Source organism: Lepidochelys olivacea (genome assembly GCF_965140295.1).
Source record: "Lepidochelys olivacea isolate rLepOli2 genome assembly, chromosome: 7".
NCBI classification, from domain to species: Eukaryota; Metazoa; Chordata; order Testudines; family Cheloniidae; genus Lepidochelys; species Lepidochelys olivacea.
The window spans coordinates 7,479,132-7,499,804 of record NC_140417.1 but is presented as its reverse complement, the minus strand read 5'-3'; the positions used below and the strand labels follow the sequence as shown (position 1 = coordinate 7,499,804).

At 45.1% G+C, this 20,673-nt stretch overlaps 1 protein-coding gene across 3 annotated transcripts in view; it reads left to right on the top strand.

The window, feature by feature from the left end:
- Window positions 1-20,673, top strand: part of LRIG1 (leucine rich repeats and immunoglobulin like domains 1) — a 128,281-nt gene that overhangs the window by 91,637 nt on the left and 15,971 nt on the right. For all 3 annotated transcript variants that reach the window (XR_014712343.1, XM_084633462.1, XM_084633461.1), the window contains exons 5-9: window positions 978-1,121; window positions 4,558-4,701; window positions 6,342-6,485; window positions 10,798-10,941; window positions 15,684-15,764. Coding sequence is in view for 2 of the 3 variants with exons in the window: in XM_084633462.1 (XP_084489588.1) it covers window positions 978-1,121; window positions 4,558-4,701; window positions 6,342-6,485; window positions 10,798-10,941; window positions 15,684-15,764 (657 nt within the window). In the remaining variant the exon portion in view is untranslated. The remainder of the gene's footprint in view (window positions 1-977; window positions 1,122-4,557; window positions 4,702-6,341; window positions 6,486-10,797; window positions 10,942-15,683; window positions 15,765-20,673) is intronic.

The window sequence follows — 20,673 nt, the reverse complement described above, 5'->3', positions numbered from 1 at the left end:
TCTGTCTGTCCCCTTGCCTCCCACCCCCACCAGCCTTGTCTTTTTGTTATCGGATGCATCTGTGAATAATGCAGGGACGTCATTTTGCCAGTTGCACTGGGAGCGGTGTACGGTGACAGAGAAAGGCACGTGTGCCCTTCAGGTACGGGCATCCTGCATTGCTACGGAAACCTGAAGCCAAAACAACTATCCAGAGCAGGGACAGCTCTTCCATAATGGGAACCCTAGAAACATGAGGCTGGAAGAGAGGGTGTCTAGTCCGCCCCTAGGCTGAGGCAGGATTAAGCATACCTAGCCTAGACCATCCCAGACAGGGGTTTGTGTACCTTGAGGTCTGTGCCTTGCTTCTGAAATCAGACACGTGCAGCTGGGGAAAAGTGGCTGTTTTCCTTGTGATCACATATTCACATTAAAATGGATGTTGGGTAACCCTTGTTTTTAAAGCCATACATACCAGCGGTCAGTGGGAGCCAAACGAGCTCCCCTTGAGCCATGCAGGAAAAATACAACATAATCCTAACGTGTATGGGGTCAGTGATATATGTTATGTGTTTTCTAGAAGGCGCAGAATAACCACAGGTTCTGCTCATAAGCCATGCTTGTGCATAAGGAGTGTGTATGCTGTGGGTTTGGTCTCACTCCTCTGTCTGGAGGCCATCTATTTTTGGAACCATCAGAATGAGGTGACAGCAATGGCCCCTGTATGCCGTGGGTCTGACAATGAGCCCCCCGACTGTCTCCTTCATTGGAGTAGCTGGTGCCAAGCATCTCTGAAGGGGCACTCAGCACCTTCCATTGCTAGGTGCTGGCAATGTGTTCTGGGAAAGCGTGTTTGTTTTTATTTGTCCCCAAACCTGCTCGGTTCCAATGTAATGTGTCTAATTTCACCAGCCCGTTTGAAGACCAAGCAAAGGCTGATAACTAACAACGAAGTCCTCTGACACAACCGTTACATTTTCTGTGCTGATTTATTACAGCAACCTGGGGAGCAACAGAATCAGCACCCTGGAGCCTGGTGCTTTTGATAGTCTGTCACGGTCCCTGCTAACACTTCGACTGAGTAAAAACAGGATCACCCTGCTTCCTGTTAAGGCATTCAAGTTACCCAGGCTAACACAACTGTGAGTAGAAATGTGCACCTTAATTAAGGTTAACCAAACTTTATGGAGACAAAATTTCCCTGAGGACATACACACCAAATGCAACCCTTCCTCACCCTACATCTATAAAACTTGGAATAAGCTATATTTAATAGTCCTATGGCGACACCTAATAAAACAAATTAGGAGAGTGCGGGGGTGGGGTGTTTTGTGTGTGTTTGTCCGTCTTGTACATATTACTTATTTAGGTCACTCTTTTTAGATGAAAAAAATGTAACTGATGAGCTTCTCAGCTATTTACAGTATCAAATAGATCTGTTTCCCTTACAGCAGCTGATAAAAAAATTTTTTTGGTTGGGGAAAAAATGTGTTTTGCAAGTGGGCAGAAAGAGCTGAATGACAGCGTTATGTTTTCGAGACCACACAGGTATCTTTATGCAGCAATAAAAATGCAACGAAGGAAGGTCGTTAAACTGTGCAGTGATATTTGAGCAGACAAAAGAGTACTTTTGATGAGCTAACACACACGTTGCTATTGTTTTGGCTGCAGTACAGCGTGAGCTATGTAGGCAGAGATCTACATGTGCATCTATAAGTGTGCCTTATATGTAAATAGTCAATCTAAGAGTTCAGCTTTTCCCCTTTACAGGCTGGATCAGATGGTATGATGGGATAGCCTAATTTTGGCAATTAATTGATCTTTGTCTATTAGTGGTAATTCTGCCCAGTGGCCTGTGATGGGATATTAAATGGGGTGGGATCTGAGTTACGACAGAGAATTCTTTCCTGGGTGTCTGGCTGGTGAATCTTGCCCACGTGCTCAGGGTTTCAGCTGATCGCCATATTTGGGGTCGGGAAGGATTTTTATCCAGGGCAGATTGGCAGAGGCCCTGGGGGTTTTTCGCCTTCCTCTGCAGCATGGGGCATGGGTCACTTGCTGGAGGATTCTGTTCACCTTGAAGTCTTTAAACCATGGTTTGAGGACTTCAGTAGCTCAGACATAGGTCAGGGGTTTGTTTCAGGAGTGGGTGGGTTAGATTCTGTGGCCTGCGTTATGCAGGAGGTCAGACTAGAAGATCATAATGGTCCCTTCTGACCTTAAAGTCTATGACTCTATCTAAAGCCCGCTGCAGTCTTTTCACTGAGTTTGGTGGGCTTAGGATCAAGCTCTGTTTGCACAAAAGACCATAGAGAAGATTGAAACCAGTACCTCTAAATGGCAAACCATCACCACCCCATTAAGTAAACCCAAAGCGCCCAGAACAGTTTTGTTCAAGCTTTAGTCATGGTCAGTGGATATCGAAGGTCAGGGGAGGGTAAGCTTCCCCATACTCAGGCCATGGCCTTGCCCATGCTCTGCCCTGAGGCCCTGCTCTTACTCCCCCGTCACCTGAAGCTGGCCGGTGGTCTGGAGCTCGGGGCTCAGGCTAGGGGCAGCCTGGGGCGACTTGGACTGGCCCGGGGGTGGGGTCGGCCGGAGAGGCTGGGGCAACTCGGGCTGGCCAGGGGGTCAGGCATCTTGGGGCAGCTGGGGCAGGCCAGCCAGAGCTCTAGCCATGGGGTGGAGGGGCTTAGAACTCCAGCAGGCGGGGAGGGGGTGGCTGGGGGACTAGCCTCCCTGAAGTGGGGGTTCTTCCACCGCCCGGGCTTCAGTTTAAAAACTACTCCTACGACCCAGCCACATTCTGCTTGTCCCTTGGGAAGCTTGCTTATGAGATGCTTGACTGCGTACATCCATGGGTGCAAATTTTCCATTGGATGCATACAGGATTCACGTTTCCTTCAGCATTGAACATCTACCAGGAGGTTTTGAAGAAGCTATTTAGGAGCAAGTTTCATGGAGAGTCAGTGGTATTTGAGCTCCTAAGCCCCTTTAGGAGGAAGGTTTTCAGATGAGTCTAATTTTCCCTCGTATGGATATAGGAGTGAACATCTACCCATGTAGAACTGCATGCAAAGGGGTATTGATGGGGCGGCCAGAGTTTTAGAATTAATCCTGTTTAACTTTTCAGGTGAAGTATGGCTGAGTAGGATCGCTAGCAATGCTGCAGAGCAGGAAGTGGCAAGCTTGAAATAGTCGTACTCAGAAAGGGTGTGAGAATAGCATTAAAACTGAGTTTTAATCCCCCCAAATCGGAAAGCAGCTGCTTCTGCCGCTCCTCCCCTGCCAAACCCCCCCCCCCCCCCGTGTATTGCCCATGGTGCTACCTTGGCTCCCACTGGGAAGTGGAGAAGGCACCTCCATCGGGTTGGTTTTGCACCCCAGCAAGCTGGTGTCCAGGTAACTGCTGTACACACACAATGTAGGCATTGCATAGGCATTTTTGCAGGTAGGCTTGAGTGTACTATGAAAGTTTGACCTTCCTGTTTAAATCTATACACCATGCTGGATGAAATCCTCCCCCTATTGAAGTCAATGGGAGTTTTGCCACTGACTTTAGTGGGGCTGGCATTTCACCCTGGTGCCTAGATCTAACCCATGGCATGATTTGTAACTACCTGTTCTAATGCCCTTGGTATAGGTTAAGTCAAGTCACCCAGTATATTCACGTATTATTGGTGAGTATAGTGCACAGAAATAACTGGCTTTCCTAAGTTTTATTTAAACTTTCCTTAGTTTAAAAAAAAATGCTTAATAAAGCAAACATTTTGGAGGTCTCATCGGACACCTCTCGTTTCTTTATTGATTACTTTCTTAATATAGGGAAAAAAGGCTAAATTTGTCAAGGAAACTGAAGGGGTTATCCTTCCAAACTAGTAAAAAAATTTACATCTGGGGTCACACTTGACATATGTTTGTCAGAGTAAATTTTTACTGGCCCGTTACAAGCCACAAGCCTTTATAAACAGAGGTTTGTAAGGATGTAATGCTGATCCCTAACTGTATGGGTTTGAATGGTGCTTCTGCATTGGAACAGATGAATTGTGAAGATTGAACTCAATTGATAAAAAGTATAAATGGCTTATCCGAAAACTATATGGGGGAGGGGATTACTAATCTACATCCATTTTACTTATTGCCCTATATTGGAGTTTCCTCAGGGCTAGGGTGACCAGACGTCCCGTTTTTAAAGAGACAGTCTGGTTTTTGGTCTTTTTCTTATATAGGTGCCTATTACCCCTCCACCCCCATCCCGTTTTTTCACCGTTGCTATCTGGTCACCCTACTCTGGGCTTAAATTCAGCTGGAGCAGAACTGAAGCCTCAAGCCCCCAATGGTTGGGGGGTCCGGGAAACACTCTGAGAATTTAAGCTCTGAGTTTGCTCAAGAAGGAGTTTGTTTGAGAGAATGGGCCCCGTTGATTTTCCTGGCCCGTTTCCGATACCCTTCTGCTCTCTCATGGGAACAGTTCATGGAGAAGTTGTCGGCATTCCTCCGCCCCATTGTGTGTCACGCAGATGACTGCATGACAAAGGACTGGGACTTAATACATTTCCACGGTGTTGATGATTTCAGGGAGTTAAACCGGAATCGCATCCGCCTGATTGAAGGCCTGACGTTCCATGGGTTGGACAGCTTAGATGTTCTGAAGCTGCAGCGCAATGACATAAGCAAACTGACCGATGGGGCCTTCTGGGGTCTGGCCAAGATGCAAGTTCTGTAAGTTGTGGGAAAGATTTATTTTCTACTTCTCCCGTGACCTCCTCCTTTCCCCCACAGTTCTTCCAGGGACTGGTGGGCACTCTTGACATATGACCTGCCGTCACACAACGGCCGGTGGAGGATTTCTGTGCTCTGAGATCTTCGGTTCGGCCTCTCATCCACTAGATACCCAGTCTCTGCTCTGCTTTGTCACCTCCACACTGCTTTACTTGAGGCGATAGTAAAAGGAAGGGAAGGTGTAAAGGTGTAATGCCTTTCCTGGTGCCTCTCTCTGTGCCATGCATGCACTGGATTGCTGCCATATGTAATCCTTCTTCCCCTTTCTCCAGCAACCTGTTTCCCTGTGTCAGTGTATTGAGTTTGGCTGCCTATGCTTGACTGGTGGTTCTGACCAGATTACACTAGTTGAAAGGATTACTGTTTCCAGGTAAATTTCCATTGCTCTTGTCTCTTGGATGCTGCCCTCATTTAGTGTCCTGAGAAACACCACCTGCTATGCGGAGATATGACACCAATATATCCTACACTGCTTAGAATATGGTCCCAGAGATCCCTGGCTTCTGAATGCTGCCAGCCAGACGTTCAGTACACATCCTCGGGAAGGGATTATTTCAGAGACATCATATATATTTGTGTGCAGACTAAAGCCCTGATCCTGCAGTGTGCCTCTCGGGACCCCATTGACTTCAAAGGGGCTCTGCATGGGGACACACCCATGTGCCTCGCATTGTAGGATCTCCTTGCATTACCACTGTGATTAGGCAACCATCCATGGAATTGACTTGGAGTGGAAGCTGGACAGAAGGATTTAACAACAGTCTCTCTCCACCTCCACAGCATGGTCAACTAGAGCTCTTCTAGTAAGATTTCAAATCGACCATCTATGTCTTATGTACAAGGTAGAATCCTCTTGAAATATGTCTGTATTCTTTAGAAATCTTTAGGAAACATTGCAAGGCCTTTCCAGCATAAGTGACATTCACAGTTCGAATACCTTTTTATTCCCAAACCCTTTTCAATTCCCCGACCCCTCCCCCCCCCCAAACCCAAATCCTAACCCAACATAGTGTTGATCCCCAAAAGGGAGATGTGCCAGAAACTCCATGAGATCCAGTAAACTTTGCTGTTGGTTTTACATGGAAGGCACTCAAATGCTGTGATGGTGAGCAGCAGTATAAAAACCCTAAAATAGATAAACAGCAATGCCAGAGACTTCTTAAAGCTTGTTGATACACAGTGATTAGCTTTGTCCAATTCTTTAGGGGAATATAAAAGAGTTTGGGCAATACCATTTAGCCTTTGTTGCAACAGAGCTCTGGGAACTAACTCCTGGTTTGGCATTGGGAGAAGGCGTGGAGTGTGCATGGGAGGCAGTTTTCACATCTGAACAAAGGATGATTAAATAGCTCCATATTTTTTTTCTCCTGCGTGTCCTTGTATTTGCATGCTCGGCATGCGGCCGTGCACAGATGCGTGCATGTGTGGGTGTGTGTTGAGAGGTACAGAACTGGATTTAAAAGAAAAGTGAAGATTTTATAGAAAGTTTCCCAGCTCTTTTTGGAAGTCCTCAACTTCATCAAAATGAGACTGGTGCTGCCTCATGGATAGTCTGTCATTTATCCTGCTTGTCTTCATAGGCACCTGGAGTATAACAGCCTGACACAAGTGAACAGCGGCTCCCTCTACGGCCTCTCATCTCTCCACCAACTTCACCTCAGTAACAACTTGATATCCTACATCAACCCCGAGAGCTGGAAGTTCTGTCAGAAGCTGCATGAGCTGTAAGTTGCTTCCTGATAGTCATAATGACCTTGTTAGTTATTATGATACCTGCTCGAAAGGTGTTTGTGCTGGGCATAAGGAATAGATCCTGCTAAAAAAAAATACGTTCGTTTACAGGGACTAAAAGGCAGATTGAGGTCATAGTTTGTGGCTCCTTTTAGGTTATCTAGTTGCAAGACTTGTGTTCTCTTGCACTGAATAAACTGTACAGCTCAGAGGAAACTTTGCGTGATTAGTCTGTATTTTACAGTTGACATAATAAATAATCACATTTAAACCACCTAATATCTGGCTACCTCAAAAGCAATGAGTGAAGTGTTTTACTCTTGTCCCTTCTGTTTGTACATGACTCTTACTATAGGGCTCATCTGTTGGAAGGTAAACACGTTGGCCTCATTCTCCTGAGATTCCCAGCTGTGAACATTTCATTTACGATCTCTTCGATAAATAAAAATGTATGCGGCCTCAGGGGAGAGATGTCGGCATCTCTGTCACTGCTAATATTCAGATGAAGGAGAAACATTTAGGATGCTTGCAATATTGACAGGACTAGCAGTCACACCCCCTAAACATGCTTAGCTGTCTGGTTAGAAAACACAATATAGATTTGTTTTTAAAAGAAAAACGTGACAAGTTCAGTTTTATTATGGAAATGTAGCTCCTGCTTTCAGATTCATCCTGCTTGGAGATTCATAGATTCCAAGGCCAGAAGGGACCATTGTGATCATCTAGCCTGACCTCCTGTATAACACAGGCCAGAGAACTGCCCCCAGAATAATTCCTAGAGCAGATCTTCTCAAGCTAAACATTTTTAGGAGTTCCCCCTTCCATTGAGAAAGATACTAGATCTCAAATTCAGAAATGTTTTGATGATGAGAGAAGAAATATTGTCTGGAGAAAATGTTCATGAACAATTCATCTAATTTATCAGACGTGTCTGAGACTGGCTGCTCTGAAAGGTACTTCCTCCTGCAGCGATACACTCAGCATGTAGCCTGATAACTGCAGGCTAGCTGCCATAAAGAGCTATGTTTGATATTTCACTAGCTCAGGATGGCGCTAAGAACTTTCCCACACTTCAGTGATGAGGCTCAATGGCCTTCTCGGTGAGTCAGCACATTGCCTCACCCACATCCTGCTCAAACCTAAAGAATCATAGGGAAGAAAGTCTTCATTCTCTGGACATTTCTATGGAAGGGTAGCTCTAACTGGGCAGAATGGCCAAATTTGGAGTCACAGAGGGTATTGATCCTGCACTAAGGAGAACACTATTGTCAGCCAAGTCATAGATCTGGAAAGAGATTAAGAAAATGATCAGTGGCCTACATTGTTGTTGAGGAAAAGGTGCCAGGCCATTAAGACATGCTCGGTCTGAATGGGATTGGTTCTGAAAGTGGGGGGAACCATATTTGGTTTAGTTTTGTAAGGTGGCCACTTGGATGTTAGCACACACCTTTGCAATATATTACAGGGTTTTGCAGACATAGCTTCAGGCCTTACTGGAAGAGTCCCATTCAGATTTTGTTTGTTATTGTTAAAGCTTTTGATTTTCAGGTATCAGAGAACGTTTTCTGTCTACATTTTTGTAGACTCACCCGAAACCATGAGCTTTTATGGGAGGGAAGGGGAGTATGATGCCAATAAAAGGTTGTGTGTGTTTGTCTCCATCTTCTGGTTGGGAGGAAATATAGGAAATATAGCCCAAGCATTTGGACTGGTTTAGAAGATGTCAAAGAAAGGAAAACTTATGCCACTATGGAGGTGTCTTAAATGCTTGATTGTGCCTGCAAATCAGGTACATGGACCTCTATATAGTGGAATACACCCCCAATTTCAGGCATAATATGCTGGTATAAATACACCAAATAAAAATGGGGAGCTAGACTGGACCTTTTTTAAAAAAACAAAAACAAACGAAGCCCATTATCCACGGTTTGATTTCATGGGAATGAAACGTCATGGAAAATGTAACTCACTCAAATGTAGATCAGAGATAAAACTTCTGGCTGTCTAACAGGGTACCATGTACTCCTTTTGGTTTCCTTATTATCATCTCTCTCTCTGCTCCACATGCCCAGCTTGCCACCAGCCAAGAAGAGCTCTTTAGCTAGGCTGTTCCAAAATACCATGCTGCAGAAGCAGAATGCTAGCAGTTTCTCACTGGGAGAGTGATGGGAATGTAGGGCAAGCAGTGCAGACCTGCCTACTTCTCTCCGAACCTGGTTAATGTAAAGTACTGAGGAAGAAATGGGCCGTTTTGTAAATCAGCCTTTTCTTTGAGCGGGAGGCTGAGGTATGAGCATGCTGAAGACCAGGTGCCGAGCATCTGCAATCTCCAGCTGATTGCACCATACCCACAGATATTCTAAAGCTTGCTGCTGTCCATCTTCAAGTGACGTCAGGAAAAATTGAAGGGAACATACCTTTACTGGTCGTAGCAGAAACCCTTCTGGGTAATATCCAAGGGAACTGTTTTTTTCCCTAGCCAGGTTTAGGATTACTTTCTAGCAGTGGGTTTTTGTGTGTGTGTCAAGGGGAGGGTTAAGCCAAATTCTTTAATCACAGGTGAGGACATAATTTTGATCAGTTGCCAGTTCTTCATAACTAACACTGCAGCTTCTTTAGAAACTAAAGTATGTTGTCCTATTCCTTTTTGAAATTCATTAATCTCTGCTGAATTTCTTCCAACGCCTTTCTGCTCACACATTCAAAAGGCAGACTGCTCATTTGCCAAGTAAATGACACTTGCGGTGCTTAAGAATATATGTCTGTTTTGACTTAGGTTTTGGCTTGTGCAGTGACTCTCATGTGTGCCCTAGACACATTTTTAAGTGGGCTGGTTAGAAGCAGGGCTAAACGAGGAATCTGGAGGTTTGAAGAGAGTTGAGAGAGTGTTTTCATCACCTATATTACAAAGGGCTTCAGTATTTGGCCAGAGCAAAATGGGTGAGCTTTTCAAAGGTGCCTAAGTGACTTAGGATCACAAGTTCCAGTGACTTCCATGGAGTCTTGAACTCCTGAGTCACCCACCCTGTGGGGCAACTTTCCTTCTCAGCTTGGGTCGGTGCCAAACCTTTAGGGGGAGGAAATGTACACTACTTGTGCACCCCCACCCCAATGCTGGGCCTTATTTAGTCACCAGGGCAACTTAGAGCAGCCCAGAGGCCACTCTGATGTGTACCCAACTGCCAGCAGTCCCAAAGGGCCACTCCAGCAACTGAGAGTAACCCGAGCCCAGGGGAAATCTGACTACAACCAGCCATGCACTCTGCTCCCTGGGCTAGTTAGTAAGTGATGGCTTTGCCTGTGCTATACCAGGGTATTCCCCTCACCAGGACAGTCCTTGATTGGCCCGTTGTCACAGCCCCTTTGCAGTAGCAGTGCTGTGGTCCTGGGGGCAATGCTGTATCATTCCCCTATAAGGGTAGGGCTATTCATTGCCTGAGGAGTTGGTGATTGCTAGCAGCATTCCCTACTTTTCCTCTGGTTGGCTGGTCCAAGGAGCCTCCTCGTCTCTCTTGCACTGCCTGCGTGTTAGCTTTTCTTAGTACCAGCTACAAAATGGCACGGGAGCAGTATTATAAAAAAGCCAGACAGAGCACATGCAATGGGAAAAGGATGGATGAAAGCCCTCCAGTGTTAGTCACTGTGGTTAGTCATCTCCAGTATGCTTTGCACTCTGAGATAAAAGGGCAGAGGGACTGGAGGAGGGCTGGTGACCTTTACTTTGCACAAAGGGGGAATATGAAAATGTGCATTGCTACATGGTGCAGTTGCTTTGGTCTGCACTTTCGACTGGCGTTGAGACACCCACACCTAGCTGTCTGGGGCTCCCCTTGCAGAAGTGCGTGAAGATGCAACAGCCAGGGCCAGGCAAAGAATCTGCATCGATTTCGGAATCCTCCTTTCTGAAGGTGCCAGCATCTTGCAGCCTCAAAGTGAGGAGGGAAGGGTGATTGTCTCCACTCTTATCCCTTTGAGTCTAGCTGCGAGGCGAGATTGGGCCCAACCGGGGTTGATGCTGATGGCTGTGTGTCATAGAATCATAACCAGAGATTGACTTATACACTTAGTGCCACCTGATCTGCCCCTTACTGTTATGCTCCGGGAGATCATCCCCCTCCCCTTGGTGATATTTGCAAACTGCTCGCCTGGTTTTCTCCTAACTAACCTGTTCTGCCTCCCTACGGTAACTGTTTTATAGGAGCTGCAGGGGAGGCATAGATGTGCTTGGAGACAACAGGGATATTGCGGAGTGGCTCAGGCAATGCCAGCCAGAGTGATTGGATTTCTGTTTGGTTTTCTCTTTAGAATATTGTCCTATAACAACCTAACCAGACTGGATGAGGGGAGCTTGGCAGACTTGGGAGGGCTGCATCTGCTGCGACTCAGCCACAATTCCATCAACCATATCGCAGAGGGAGCTTTCAAAGGACTCAAAAACCTGCGTGTTCTGTAAGTTACCTGGCGCACGCACACACACACACACGCGCGCGCACGTGTGCCCGAACTGCCAACCCTGCTCCCCTGACTAACGCAGGAAATAATTTTTTCTGTAAACCAAATCTCCCTCTGCACTTTTGTGTGGATTTTTATATAGCATTCTTCCTTGCTTTACAGTTGTACGTTCTCCTAAGTGTTCCTGTGCGCTGTTAAGCAGCTGTTGTGTTTCACCCCAGAAGTGGCCGTATTTCAGTGTTGAGGAGGGAAGGGATCCCTTTATCGTTAGTGCCTGGACTAGTGAATGTTGTGTCAGATCCTAGCCTGAAAGGAGCTTTAAAAGTGCAGAGTAAAATTATTAGTATTCAGAATTAGTTGACAGCTCTGCACTTGGATAAGATGAATTTCTTTGCTGGTCAGGGGGGCAAAATTTTTCATGAGTGGGCTATTTTAGATTCATTGTTTTTGTGGTTCCCCTTTCAGATTTAGGCCTGGCAGAGCAGAATGTGCTGAGCTAAACGCATTGTTGAAAGCCCTGATCTCTGAACCCTTCTTCAGCTCTAACGGCAGCATTTTCCATACTGTCTTTTTGAGTTCGATGGGGCTGTGCATCTGGTTCAGCGTTAGTTGAAGCACCTCATAAAAGGACTGAATCTTAAGACACCAGTTTAGGTTCCACTGTAAATCCAATTACACGTGAAGAAGAATCTTTCCATCGCCCAAGCATTTTTACATGCTTTCCTTTCCCCCTTTTATTAACCAATACATGTAATATAAAATCTATCCTAAAATAACACTGAAAGCCTGACTGACTGGCAAAGCCAGTGAGGTTCAGTCTGGGCTAGAGAGATGACGGCTTGCTGACATGGAGAAGAACCGTACACAAAGCTGCACTGAGCCTTGGGCCCAGACAATAAGACTGACAGGACAATGGATACTGCAAGTGACATGCTTACTAGTCTGCATGAGATGAAGAATTTGAGGATGGCAGCCTGCATTTCTTATGAGTCCCAATCCCATTAAAGTCACTGGGAATCTTCCCTGTGACTTCCGTGGGAGCAGACTTGGGCCCGATGTTGTGGGGACAAGGGGGCCCCTTTTTGGTTATGAAACTTTGGGTCGATTTGACTCCCTATCTGTAACGCAAGCGGGAAAAAAAAAAATCAACTGCCATGTTATAAAGAGAGAGCTTCAAAGTGCCCTGGCAGACTATGGGAAATGATCCTTCCAGTCATTGTTCTGTCCTGTTTAGCTGATGACATATGTTTCGGGGAGTATTCCTGCAAGTTGACCAGACAAGGGAAGAACAATGTGGCATTGGAAAAGAGCAGTCTGGCCCTGATCCTCAGGCTGGTGTAAATGGATTCATCATCCTAGTTTCCTGGATTTTAAGGCCAGTCAGGACCATTAGATCCTCTAGTCTGACCAGCAGGAGAGTGAGTTTGTGTGTGGGGGGGGGCGGAGGGTGAGAGAACTTGTGTTTGCGCTGGAAATGGCCCAACTTGATGATCACTTTAGATAAGCTATTACCAGCAGGACAGTGGGGTGGGAGGAGGTATTGTTTCATGGTCTCTGTGTGTATATAATGTCTTCTGCAGTTTCCACGGTATGCATCCGATGAAGTGAGCTGTAGCTCACGAAAGCTCATGCTCAAATAAATTGGTTAGTCTCTAAGGTGCCACAAGTACTCCTTTTCTTTTAGTCTGACCTCCCGCATGATAAGAGCCATAGAATGTCACCGCTGTCCAGTAACTTGTCGGACTAAAGCGTATCTACCAGAAAGGCAGCTAGTCTTGAGAGGAAGAACCCACCACGTCCCTGGACAGCTTGTTCTAGCATCCTCAGGGCAGCTCCTTTTGTTTGCACCGGCCGAGGATCTGGCCCACACGGTTCTTTCATCTGAGCTGCGATGAAATCCCTCAGACAAGTTTAACAGCTCAGCCTTCAAGGCCAGTTGTGCTCACTGGATTTTTATTCTGGTTTTGAAAAAGAAATACAGCGTGGTACTTTTTTATTCCCCTTCACTGAGCCCCATTGTGCTTCGATTAATGAAAAGGACATCAGAACAGAGAAGCTTTCCCTTCCCTGCTTACTGTACTGGACACATCTTATTTATTCCTTCATTGAGTTTCACACGGGCGGAAGTGACTGAAAAGTGATTCTTTTTTATTCTTTTTCTTTTTTAAGCCTAAGCCTTTCAACCACTGGCATTCAGAGAGGGCCTTCTCCCAGGCAGCTGTCAGTGCAGGGACTAAAGGCTTCCAAAGAAAAAGCAGGGGAGCGGGAATGGGTAGATCTGTGCCCTTTGCAGCAAATGCAGAGCCTCTTTTGTGTCCAGTGCAAGGGGGGAGAGAGTGAGCTCTAATTGAATAAAGAGGAAGGCTGTTGGGTCCTGCACCTGGTGAAAAAGACCCGAGCATGCTTTAATTATGGCCTATTGTTGACGAGCCTTTGGTGGGTGTGAAACTGCTGAAATGTGGAGCTATTCAAACAGAGGTCAGGCCTGGGGACCTCACAGCATAATGATTAACAAGGCAGCAAGCATTCAGGCTCAGCCAGCCAGAAACAATAGGAAATTGGCAACAGGGGCTGGGAGAGAAGAGGAGTTGAATACAAAGAGAGCTAGGCCAGAATACCCTGCTCTCTATTTTTCTGTCCATTTGAAAAAAACCACCACATTCACCCCCCACCCCCTTAACACTAAGCCTTTCAGCTTCCTTTAGGAGAACAAGCCCAGTGACAAGCCAAGCTATTTTCTTTTCGCTTTTTAAGAAAACACCCGGTGACACTCACTCAATAAAAGTATGTGCCAGGGATCTCAAACATTCTCAACACCTCCCCTCCTGTCTCCTCTCATACTGTGAAGAGGCCAGAAGGCTAGTGGTCCCAAGTACAGTGGCAGGGTTGGATGGGGTGGAATTGGCCTCAGGACAAATCTCCAGGAATAGAAGGTTTATTCATGTGTCCCAGAAAAGAGAACCTAAGTTGCAAGCAGGCGGGTTAGTTGATGTACAGTGTGAAACTGGCAGGAATTAAAACATGTGGCCCCTAAGACGTGAAACGTTTATAATCCAATTTATGGAACATTGTCCTCCCAACATCCTGCAATGCATCATGGCAAGTCTTCCAGACCCTGCCTCTCTTCTCACTTGTCTCTCCCCGACTGCCACTGCAGCATTGTTTGTGCCCACACCCTACTGCACTGTTATTCTGCCATCCACTTGGCATGGTTCTAGCCACAGATCTTGCTGACAGCCACCATGATGCTGCCTGGGTCGGTGTCGCACTGAGATATGGGACACGTGTCTGATAATGGCGTCAGCTGAGAAATGGGCATTGTGTCCATGGGCCATTTCTTTTCACAACTTCAGTTCATGTTGAAAAGCCCAAGAAATCATTGCTAGCAACAGAGACTGCTGTTAATTTGGGTACCTGTGGCAAAAAATCAGTCCTGGCCTGGCTGAGGAAGTCTTGGTACTGAGCTATGTGCACTTCATGGGATTCTTCTGTTCTCATATCATGTGTTAATGTGTAACACACCCAAAAAGAAAAAACCCACAAAAACAAAAAAAACATTGAAACTCTTGCTGTTCTAATAGTCTTTTAAGGTTCAAAGAAAATAATGAATTTGTGGGGGACGGGGGTTGTTTTCTGTTTTTCTTTTTTTGCTTTTCCTGTGATGTTAAAAGGCCTAAAAGTATTTTTATTTTTATTTTATTTTATTTTTAAAAAGAACATTAGAAATTCTAAAGTTCTGTCTGCTGAAAGGCACTCTCCTACCTGGAGAATCAAGGGAGAGAGGGGAAAGGAATTTTAGTTAGACTCTTTAAAAATCTTTGATGGTTTTTGGTTTGCTTGTTGTCACTAAGATCCATGTAACTCCAGTAACTAATGAGCATTTTGAAAATTAAACTGGAAAAAGGCCCTCTTTATTCAGGAATAAGAATGACTGTATGGGGAGTTACAACAGTATAATTATGCCAGTATAGTTATGCTGCTAAATTTCTCTGTATAGACAAGACCTTAGACTGTGCAACTCATTGCCACAGGAAGTCGTTGAGGCCAAAAATTTAACAAGATTCAAAAAGGGACTGAACATTTACGTGGATGACAAGAATATCCAGCGTTACCACATTAATTATAATTCTGGAAGGGATATTAAGGGATAATATAAATTCTGGAAGGACTTAAGCCAGTATATCTGATTATTAGACATCAGGATGAGATGAGACCTAATGTGGAGCACAGATTATCCCACATCTGTGTACTGTGCGATTCTTACACCTTCCTCCAAGGCATTTGGTGCTAGCCACTGTTTAAAATAATACTCAACTAAATGGACATTGATCTGACAATTCTTATGACAATTCTTGTTTCGAAAGGCAGAACAAGCTTCTCTTTGTTTGAGGGGAACTTTCCCCCTCCAGGACTTCTTCATACAGCATAAAGAATTAGAAAAGGGCATAAACCCAGATTTTAAAAATCCACTGCAGGTCACGTTTAAAGTGGCAAACGGGATCAGATTGGAAAGCATCAGTTACTTTCCTTGGTGCAAGAAAAGTCATGCAAAAGTAGTTGGCTCTGCTCAAACAAAGTCTGCTCAGCTGCAGTGCTAGGCTTACTGATAACAGTGATGTATGGCAAGGACAAAATGGGAAGCTCTTGGTAAGCTGTTCCCAAACTTTTTCCTTTAGTTCTTTAATGGCGAGCCCAGGACTGAGAAATTGATTGTGAGTTTTCTTTTGTCTTCTCCCCAGGGACCTGGACCATAACGAGATTTCAGGCACAATAGAAGATACCAATGGGGCTTTTACAGGCCTTGAAAACCTAAGCAAGCTGTGAGTAGCCAAGCTTTAGAAGTTTTGTTGAGCTCCTTACATGAAGGGGGTACGGGTGAGTGGGGAGAGTTTCTTATGTGGACTTTGGGAACGGGAAAAGCTGAAGAAAGTGTGAGACATGACAGCCCCCAGACTCACTAAATGGTAGTAAACGCCATTCCTAGGAGCACATCATTTCGTTTCGTAGAGCCCCATGCCGTTAGAGCAGTTGAATATTCACTCACTCAATGGTGGTAGAAACTAGCTTGTGGATTTGTTCTCGGTCAGATTTAGCACACTTCAGTTGCACTTTGTCCACAGAACTCAAGGGAAAAAGCTTCCTTTCACAAAATCACTGAGTGATGCTCAACCTCTAATGAAAACGCTATAATAAACCAGAGAAAATCTCAGGGTTATGCTTAATATATCTTACACTTCACAGTTCAAGTGAATTGGACAAACATCTGTCTCTTAAGGGTTTTTTTTTTGTTTTTGTTTTTTTTTCAGGATATGACCCACCAGTTTCATTAGTGATGCAGTCTTTGTGCAGTTTTATGATCTTGTGATTTTATGATTACTTTTTAGAGCTCATATGAGTGGTACTGATACGCATCTGTATTGGGCCAGAACTGTCAAAGGGATAAAAAGAAAACTGATTCTGTTTGAGAGGAATGTGCAAGAAAATTTATATTGCAGATATTTGTAGATGGCTTCAGCTTTGCAGATCTTCAGCCCACTGTTGATTTCTGAATTGCTAAGTGTCCGAGCTGCTTGTTAGATTGTTCGTTTTCCCTTTTGGAGGGATTGCATGGAGAAGGATATTTGAAATCCGCTATCTATAATCGATCCTGTCGGGCAAGTTTCTGACCGATTCTGACTAATTGGGAGTCTCTTTTAATTATTATTTCTTGCCTCTGTTTGAGTTTTCACCTCCTTCATCACTGTCTCTGAGGCTGATATGCCAGGGGTGCCCGGTATGATGGCAGGTGGCTGGTATGAATCTCAGCAGGTGGTGCATTGTCACTCTGTCATTAGAGCTATTTGGGAGAGCGGCTTCAGTGAAGTGGTCGGGACCTAAGATGGGGTTGGAGAAGAGGGACTTGCCATCGTGGGTATAGAAGGACATAGATCAATTTAAAGGAGAAGGGGAAGCGGGGTAGTTAGAGATGCAGGTTGGGGAGGATGGGGAAAGACCAGAGTGTAGAATGAACCAGATGGTGAGGGCGGGGTGGAGAACAGGAGTGAGGGAGATTAGGAGGCAGGGAATATTGGTTAGAGATGGAGAAGGGCAGACAGAAAATTCAGTCACTGGAGAAAGCATGGAGGAGGTGCCACTGGTGGGTGCGGGAACTTCTTGGCTGGTCTTGTTGATAGTTTCCTTTTATCTGAAGAAGCTGGTGAGGTCCTATGTGTGGTAGGAAGCGTGTGGGGACAGTGGGAAAGTTCAAGGAGGGAGTCAAAGGGTAGATTTTAGCAGATGGGATTGTGGACAAGGGAGTAGATGAGAGTGGGAAGGCTGCACGCTTGGCAGGGAAGATGGTAGAATGGTAGGAACAGAGAATAGCCCTGGAGTGGAGGAAGTCTTCATGGTCGGTGGGCTTCCTTCAGAGGCATCGGCACAGGAGCTGGGGTAAAGCAGCAGCTGCTGGGGATGCGAGTGTCAGGGGTTAGAGGATAAGAAAGGTTAAGGCCTGAAAAGGGGCCAAAGGAGTCAGAGCGGAAGAAGGGAGGGGAGTGGAGGGAGTCACAGCCGAGGGGCTATGGCAAAGAAGTCATGTGAATGTTGCTGGACTGGGGGTTACATATGGGTGAAGGGTTGGACAGATTATTGGGTCTCTGGTTGGATTATCCATTTTGCCTTAAAATGTAAGGTTGGAAACACGCTCGTAATGTTCAAATAATCTAGCTGCCTTTCTTGAGGCATTTTGGTCACATTCGGGGCCTTTCAACTCAAAAGGACCTAAATTCGTTCATCATCACTCAAGCCAGGAGTTTGAATTTTGTCTCGGGGCTTCAATTAAGTGCCATTCCTACTTCCAAACTTTTTTTTTTTTTTTTTTTTAAATACCAGCCTGTGTGCTAAGTGTTGAACTGTCTGGTATAGGGCCCCTGTGTTTTAACTGTCATTAGCATACAAAAAAATAAATGGCACTTCAGAGGAAACCTTCCAATGAATTAATAATCACAGCTCTGTGGAGATTGCCTTAAAAGCTGCTCCCCTTTGATCTGGCATGGATTAGTCTCTGAAAGGATTTAGCCATGAGTGTTGTTCAGCATAATGAAGGTGTTAAACTGGGAGTGGGGGAGGCCAGTCATTGTAGCCTTTCCTGAATTATAGATGAAGCTCTCCAGAATGGAGAAGGCAGGCCTAAATTAAAACATTGCCTCAGAAAAGGGAGCCGAGAACCACTGAAGCATAGAAAGCATCAGTGGAGTCACTGGGGAGCCACCAGTTCCCTAATTATTCAAGCTGCTAGATTTAACCGTTTTTGATGGCTCACTCACTTAAAGACCTTCGTGCAGGTGCAAAGCTGGCAAAGGGGGAAAATGCTACTTTCTAATGAACTGCTTGTGCACAGTGTCATTATACTACTTTAATTGCAGTGTGGAGGTACTGTTGCCAACTCGCTTGACAGTGGGAGAGCATTTCTTCACTTGCAGCAAGCTGGCTGATTTGCATGCCACAGTGCTTCCATTCCAAAATACCAGATCCCTTTGAAGATGGTCGCTGGTTTTATAATCATTTCATAATCAGAAAAATGGTTATCTAGGGTCTGTGAGGAAATAGGAATATGTATTTGAATGAGAGTTGGCAGGAGTGTACACCAGCTTCTTATTACAACTTTTCTATGTATTTCTCATGTACGTGGCTATACAGAATAGTTGCATACATGTGTATACCCAGCTAGAGGCGCATACAATAGTTGCATATAAACAGCACGCGCACATATACACTATATATGTAAAGGTGGGTAAAAATCTCCACCTGAGATTTTTGAGGATCAAGATTCACTATAAATGGTGAGCAGGATTGACCTAAGGGGTAAACCTCATTCTGAACACTAACGTCTAAATACTGATGGACTGTTCCTAATCCAAGGAGCTCAGTAAAGATTACAAAATATTTTCACCAAATAGGAACATCTGAAAAGTGGCTTGCAAATGAGTGTGCCTTTTATCAGCCACTAGGGACAGCCTATGGCAGCTGTCTTTATTCTTCTAATAAAAATTAAAAAAAAGACAATCTAGGGAATGGCCTCAAACTCTCTGAAGATGCAACTATGGTTTTATGGTAAACTAATTTTGACCATAAAGGGTGTGTATGTGTTTGTGTGTTTCCTTGTGGAAGATGGGAATTAACTTTGCCAGAAACCTAAGTTTTGGTTCTGCTTTGTAGTTGTACGTGTTGTACAGAGAGAGACTAAGAACTGTAATTGGTTTCCCATTAAACATGTGACACAGAAATTTACCATGAAAACTGGATGACAGTAGCCAACTCTTGCTGGCGTGCCTGTAGTGGAAAAGAATTATGGGATATCTCACCCAGGAGGAGACAAGATTACTCATTGTTGGGGCCCTGGAAGGGGGATGGCTTGAGCTAGTGAACTGAGGAGGTGCGTGGTTTGGAGGGTAACATAGTTTTGGCTAGTTGTGTGTAGTTTTCCCTTTTTTAATCGTTGTAAACTATAATTAGCTGCATTTGCTCTGTAAGGATGATATTCACAGACTTTAAGGCCTGAAAGAACTATTGTGATCATCCAGTCTGACCTCCTGCATATCGCAGACCACAGAACCTCACCCACCCACTCCTGTGATAGACCCTAGCCTCTGGCTGAGCTACTGAAGGCTTCAAATCATGATTTAAAGACTTCACGTTACAAAGATACTCCACCAAATTACTCTAGTTCAAACCAGCAAGTGATCCGTGCCCCATGCCGCAGAAAAAAGCAACCCCCCCCTCCCCCCCTCCAGGGTCTCTGCCAGTCTGATCCAGGGAGAAATTACTTCCTGACCCCAAATATGCTTATCAGTTAGACCCTGAGCATGTTGGCAAGACCCAGTAGCCGGACACCAGGGAAAGAATTCACTGTAGTAACTCAGAGCCCTCCCCGTCGAGTGTCCCATCACTGGTCATTGAAGATAGCAGTCATATTGGCTACATGCCATTGAAGGCAATCTCATCATACCATCCGCTCCATAAACTTCTCAAACTCAGTTTTGAAACCAGATAGATTTTTTTGTGCCTTGGAAGGCTGTTCCAGAACTTCATTCCTCTGATGGTTAGAAATTTCATCTGATTTCAAGCTCAAACTAGTTGATGGACAGTTGATACCCATTTGTTCTTGTGCCAGCGTTGGCCCTTAACTTAAATAACTCCTCTCCCTCCCTGGTATTTATCTCTCTGAAGTATAGAGAGCAATCATATCTCCCATCAGCTCTCATCTGGTATGACTGATGTGGTTAGGTCCTATGATGGTGTCCCTTGAATAGATATGTGGACAGTTAGCAACAGGGTTTGTTGCAGGGATTGGTTCCTGGGTTAGTGTTTTTGTTGTGTTGTGTGTAGTTGCTGGTGAGTATTTGCTTCAGGTTGGGGGGCTGTCTGTAAGCGAGGACTGGCCTGTCTCCCAAGGTCTATGAGAGTGAGGGATCGTTTTCCAGGATAGGTTGTAGATCGTTGATGATGTGCTTGAGAGGTTTTAGCTGGGGGCAGTACATGATGGCCAGTGGTGTTCTGTTATTTTCCTTGTGGGGCCTGTCCTGTAGTAGGTGATTTCTGGATACCCGTCTGGCTCTGTCAATCTGTTTCCTCACCTTCCCAGGTAGGTACTGTAGTTGTCAGAACGCTTGATAGAGATCCTGTAGGTGTTTGCCTCTGTCTGAGGGATTGGAGCAAATGCGGTTGTATCTTAGAGCTTGGCTGTAGACA